A 5,767-nucleotide genomic window follows, 5' to 3' on the forward strand; every position below is an offset into this window, starting at 1 on the left:
ACAATGTATTTTCAGTTAGTACATTGTATTTTTAGTATACTTATCATGAAATAAATGTATTTTTAATACAATTAAGTATGTTTATTTTTCAGATAGAAAAATAAGTTTAGATATATTTTTTAGATATATTTATTTTTATATTATGAAAGAATGCGGTTTTACAAATGCTAGAAATTTGGCTTTTAAATGAAAGATTGGTATCAAAAAGCACACACAGGTTCCCAACTGACGACAAAGACTTAACAGAGCAGCCATCAAGTGTTAGATAGTATTCTAGGTTAGGTGCAGAGGTTTTCAGTTCAATAATTAGAAACTTTTGTTGTTGTTGTTTTTTTATTTATTTTTTTATTTTATTTTCAGAATTTAGTAGTAGGGAATTACTAGTCATCCAATTTTTTATATCAGCTATGCATTCCGATAATTTTGTGAATTGGACATTTTCGTCACGGTGCGAAGAAATATAGAGCTGAATAACATCAGCGAAACAATGAAAGCTAATGCATGCTTCTTAATGATGTTTTATTAAATAAGGTTCGGGAGGAACAGGTGCAGATAATTAACCTAACTAGCTCAGGTGGAGAGCATTCAGTTAATCAATGCAATCAGGACAAGAGGTATAAATACAGCAGACTTACCTCTGTTCGTCTGACAGTTCATCAGCATTTTGGTTTGACCGTCTTGCTACAATGTCTCAGCTCCAGCTTTTCCCATCCGTCGACGAGTCCGACTTCTCTCCGGATCCTGCGCCGCCAACTGCCGGCCCCAGGACCACTCCTCCTCTACCCAACATCACACCTGAACCCCAGGCTTCTTCGCGTGGCCGCCGGTCAGCACAATCAGCCTCCCGCTCACCTAGACGCCGACGTCTACCCTCGCCTCCACCGGAGAGAATCCCAGTTCTCTCTTCGGCGTCCTCCTATCATTCGGCCGTGCCAACGATTCCACCTATTGGGAAGTGGACAGTTTTGAGTTTGAGGCAAGCGCTGATTAATTCTGATGTGCAACCGTCACGCAGAATGAACAAGGCAGATATATACAAGCTGTATGTCACCTTGCAATCAGCCAACCTCTCACCTAAGTCCACTCCAGCCTCCAAGGCATCCAACAGGCAAACTAAATCCCGTGATGCCCAGAAATCGCCTCATCCAACTCCACCATCTCCCTCCCGCACAAGGTCCGGCGCTCTGCGTGTGTCGGGCCATGGTGCCGGGCCTTCAGCGAGCCTGGGCCGCGTCCCAGATTCCGCAGCATCAAGGCATTGTGCACCTCCCTCTTCGGAGCAGCATTTCACCGCGGCTCTTCCCGCCAACGTACACGCAGCCGGGCCCGCCGGCCCTCTTTCAGCCTCGCAGTTTCGTCCTCCTACTGTTTCTAACCCCTTTCCTTTGCAGTGGCCTTTAGCTCCCGTAGTTGATGCCAGCGTGAGATTGCCTCCGTTAACGGCTCAAGCATCTCATCACCTTCCTGCGATTGCCGCAAACCCCCCCTTTTTCAGTGGCCTGCAGCTCCAGCAGCACAAGCAAGCGTGAGGCTGCCTCCGCTTGCATCGCAGGCCTACACATCTCAGTCTTTCCCTCAATTTCCCTCTTTTTCTTCTCTCCAATTTCCTCCTCAAGCCCCACAGGCCGACTCAAGCGTGAGGCTGCCTCCGCCAACAGTCGCAGCCCCGGCTTCTCTCCCCTACAATCTTCTTCTACATTCTAAATCACAATATTCTCTGTTCACAGCAACTCCGATGCCCGTCCCATCAAACGCAGTCGCCGCGGAACCACCTCCAGTGGCCCACAACATCGGAGCACAGATCTTGGCAGGTGCGGACATAGATCTGGCTAACCTTCTTTCTCAGCTTCCAGTAGGTGACTCTAACCGCCAGATAGACTGCGGGGATTTTTCTGTCACGTTAAAAAACCAAAACATTCATACATCACGTTTACTTTCTTTCTCTGAATTTGCTATTGCTTTCAGCCGTTTCACAGAAATTATTTGTTCAGCATTCCCCCATAGGCGACGCGAACTGAATGACTACCTATCGCTCATGGCTGAGCTCGCGTTGTCCTATGGGGGAGGTCATTTCTACACCTACCACAAGCTCTTCTCTGCTAAATGCGCGGTCAGGGTCGCCCAGTGGAACCAGTGCCCTTACTGGGGTGCACTCGACCCTGACCTGCACAGCAGAGTTTTCCTCGGCTGCAGGAATGTTTCATGCGCTGTATGCAGGTCAGTAGCTCATTCTACCGTCGCATGCCCACAGATTAACCCTTCCATTCCACATTGCCCAGACACAGCCTCCGTCAAATCCACCAGCTATGTTCCAAGACAAGCAACCATGAACCCATACAACTCTGACTTCAGACGCAGAACATCATCTTCAGATAACAGACAGCCCTGCAATAACTTTAATATTGGCATATGCACCAGACAAAGATGTCGGTATTTGCACATCTGCAATTTTTGTGGCGGTGCTCATGCCCGTCCTGTATGTCCCGTGTCTGAAGCGGATAATAAAAAACCAAAAAATTACTTATCGACTCCTGTGAATATTTCTCGCCTATCTTTTGAACTTGCGAACCACCCGGACGCCGAATTCACTGATTATCTGCTATCTGGTCTCAAACATGGTTTTAATCCTGGCGTGGAAAGCACGCTTTCCCAAAACATCATCTGTAATAATCTCCAATCTGCTCTCGCTGAGCCTGACACCGTAAACAACCTGATTAGAAAAGAAGTCGAGTCAGGTTTCATGATCGGCCCTTTTGACAACCCTCCATTCAACATTTTTCGCATCAGCCCTATTGGAGTGGCTACGAGAAAATTTTCAGGTAAGAAACGCCTCATAATCGATCTCTCAGCTCCACATAATTCCCTGTTACCAAGCATAAATAGCTTGATTCCACTCGACGAGTTCTCTCTCAAATACCATGATATAGATCATGCAATCGAAATGATAAAAATCGTAGGTCGGGGTGCTTGGCTCGCAAAAATCGACATCACGTCTGCTTTTAAAGTGATGCCCATTCATCCTGATTCATGGCACTTATTCGGGGTGCGCTGGCACGAGAAATTCTATTTCGCTGTTCGCTTAACGTTTGGATGCAAAAGCAGCCCCAAAATTTTCGACATGTTATCAGAAGCGGTCTGCTGGATTCTGTCGAACAATTACGCAATTCCTCACCTCATTCACCTGCTAGACGATTTTTTAATCATTTCGCCCCCCAACGCCATTCCAGCGGCCCATATCCTTACGGTTCAAAACGTTTTTTCTGAGCTCGGAATTCCCATCGCCCAGGAAAAAACGATGGGTCCCGCCACATCCATCGAATTCCTTGGAATTAATTTGGATTCAGTCAAATACCAAGCTTCCCTGCCCAAGGAAAAAATCGATAGGATAATCCTCGTCTCTTCTACCCTTCTAGACAGTTCAAATTGTTCAAAACGCGAACTCCTGTCCCTGCTCGGCCACTTAAACTTCGCCATGCGCATCATCCCACAAGGCCGCCCATTCATCGCGCATCTCCTCTCACTCGCCTCCTCGGTTCATGCGCTAGAGGACTTAATTTCCTTAACACAGGCGTGCCGCGATGAAATCAGGTTATGGATAACATTTCTTAAACAGTGGAATGGCCTATCTTTTTTCTATAATAATCTCGTCTCTTCCCCTGTGGATATCCAGCTGTTCACAGATGCAGCCCCCTCAATAGGCTTTGGAGGTTTTTACCAAGGACGCTGGTTCGCGTCACCATGGCCCCCTCAATTTCAGGACATACCACAGTCCTCAGCGCTATTTGAGCTCTATCCTCTCGTAGTAGCAGCCTTCCTGTGGGGGAAAGAATGGACGGCTAACAGTATTTTAGTGCATTGTGACAACGAAGCAACAGTCCAGTGCATTAATAAAGGCCGTTCCAATTCACTCGCTTTGATGCCTTTTTTAAGACGTCTAATCTGGATCTCAGCATGTGACCAATTTATCATAATCGCTAAACATGTGCCCGGGTCAGAAAACAAAATTGCTGACTCTCTGTCTCGCTTTCTGTTTCAGAAATTCAGGATGCTGGCTCCAGAGGCAGACCAATTTCCAACTCCAGTACCTCACTTTTCAGAACTCATATTCCCGTAACACACCCGTTAAAACCCCTCCTTGACGCGTCGCTCGACACAATCCTCCAAGCAGTCTCCCCGAGGACACTGCAATCCTATGTGACAGCTTGGAGATGTTTTAAAGCATTCCATTTGTCATATAACACGCCGTTTCCCGATTTCTCTCTCCTCTCAATCACCTCTTTCATCTCATATCTCAACATTGTCAAAGGGTTCCAAGTCGGGTCTATCAAAGGCTACTTGAGCGGCATCCAATTTTTTCACAAATTGATGTTTGGCACTCCCTCCACTGAGATTAATAATTCACAAACCTCTCTCCTAATCAAAGGGATTCAACGTTCCCAGCCCACCCGTCCCGACCCCAGACAACCCATAACACTAGACATTCTCACAAAATGCATCAATACCCTCCGCTCAGGCTACCAGCCTCTCAATACCGCCCGCACACTTGACGCTATGTTTATTCTGGCCTTCTTTGGTTTTCTAAGATGCTCGGAACTCACAATCACTTCCAAATTCGATCCAAAAATCCACCCCACCATTGCAGACTTGTCTGTTCTCGATAACGATACAATCTCATATTTAATTAAACAAAGCAAGACAGATCAAGCTAAAAAAGGACACTTCATCTATATTTTCAACATTTCCTCACCAATCCAACCATTCCAGTCCATTTTCGCGTACCTCCAACTAAGAAGCTCTCAGGCTAAATCCCCCTACGAACCCCTTTTCATAGACGACTCCAACAAACCTGTCTCTCGCTTTTGGTTCCAAAAGCACCTCAAATCCGTTCTTCAACAGTCAGGCATCCCAGCAAAAAACTACTCCAGCCACTCTTTCCGCATTGGGGCAGCAACCTCGGCAGCCCAAAAAGGCCTCTCCCAGCAGCAGATCCAAGCTCTTGGAAGATGGTCATCGGACGCCTTCCAAAGTTACATCAGAACCAACCAGTTCCACATCAAAAAAGCCCATCAAACCCTCATTGGTTAAAAAAAAAAAAAAAAAAAAAAAAACACCTTTCTCCATCCAGCGAGTATTGATCTCCCAGCGGATGCAACGTTAACCCTCCCAGGTGAAAATATGCTTTTCTTTATCCATCCAGCGAGTATTGATCTCCCAGCGGATGCAACGTTAACCCTCCCAGGTGAAAATATGCTTTTCTTTCTCCATCCAGCGAGTATTGATCTCCCAGCGGATGCAACGTTAACCCTCCCAGGTGAAAATATGCTTTTCTTTCTCCATCCAGCGAGTATTGATCTCCCAGCGGATGCAACGTTAACCCTCCCAGGTGAAAATATGCTTTTCTTTCTCCATCCAGCGAGTATTGATCTCCCAGCGGATGCAACGTTAACCCTCCCAGGTGAAAATATGCTTTTCTTTCTCCATCCAGCGAGTATTGATCTCCCAGCGGATGCAACGCTAACCCTCCCAGGTGAAAATATGCTTTTCTTTATCCATCCAGCGAGTATTGATCTCCCAGCGGATGTAACGTTAACCCTCCCAGGTGAAAATATGCTTTTCTTTATCCATCCAGCGAGTATTGATCTCCCAGCGGATGTAACGTTAACCCTCCCAGGTGAAAATATGCTTTTCTTTATCCATCCAGCGAGTATTGATCTCCCAGCGGATGCAACGTTAACCCTCCCAGTTGAGTATTGCCGTGCATTCTAAA

At 46.4% G+C, this 5,767-nt stretch overlaps 1 protein-coding gene across 1 annotated transcript; it reads left to right on the top strand.

The window, feature by feature from the left end:
- The first annotated feature begins 686 nt into the window (after positions 1–686).
- On the top strand, positions 687–5,471 carry LOC125262666. Its single transcript, XM_048181485.1, has 5 exons — positions 687–1,525; positions 1,617–1,636; positions 1,728–1,811; positions 2,116–2,217; positions 4,025–5,471. Exons 1-5 carry the CDS (start codon positions 687–689, stop codon positions 5,083–5,085), a joined length of 2,106 nt encoding a protein of 701 aa, XP_048037442.1. The 3' UTR covers positions 5,086–5,471.
- Positions 5,472–5,767: the final 296 nt, after the last annotated feature.

The sequence above is a fragment of the Megalobrama amblycephala genome, linkage group LG2 (assembly GCF_018812025.1).
Source record: "Megalobrama amblycephala isolate DHTTF-2021 linkage group LG2, ASM1881202v1, whole genome shotgun sequence".
Lineage (NCBI taxonomy): Eukaryota > Metazoa > Chordata > Actinopteri > Cypriniformes > Xenocyprididae > Megalobrama > Megalobrama amblycephala.

What these genes read in the sequence shown, in the direction of transcription:
- LOC125262666 (XM_048181485.1), top strand. Translation starts at nt 687, where the DNA reads ATGTCTCAGCTCCAGCTTTTCCCATCCGTCGACGAGTCCGACTTCTCT. An exon ending in CGGAGCACAGATCTTGGCAG is followed by an intron (nt 1,812 to 2,115) that starts GTGCGGACATAG and finishes ATGCGCGGTCAG; the next exon opens with GGTCGCCCAGTGGAACCAGT. An exon ending in GTTTCATGCGCTGTATGCAG is followed by an intron (nt 2,218 to 4,024) that starts GTCAGTAGCTCA and finishes TCTCTGTCTCGC; the next exon opens with TTTCTGTTTCAGAAATTCAG.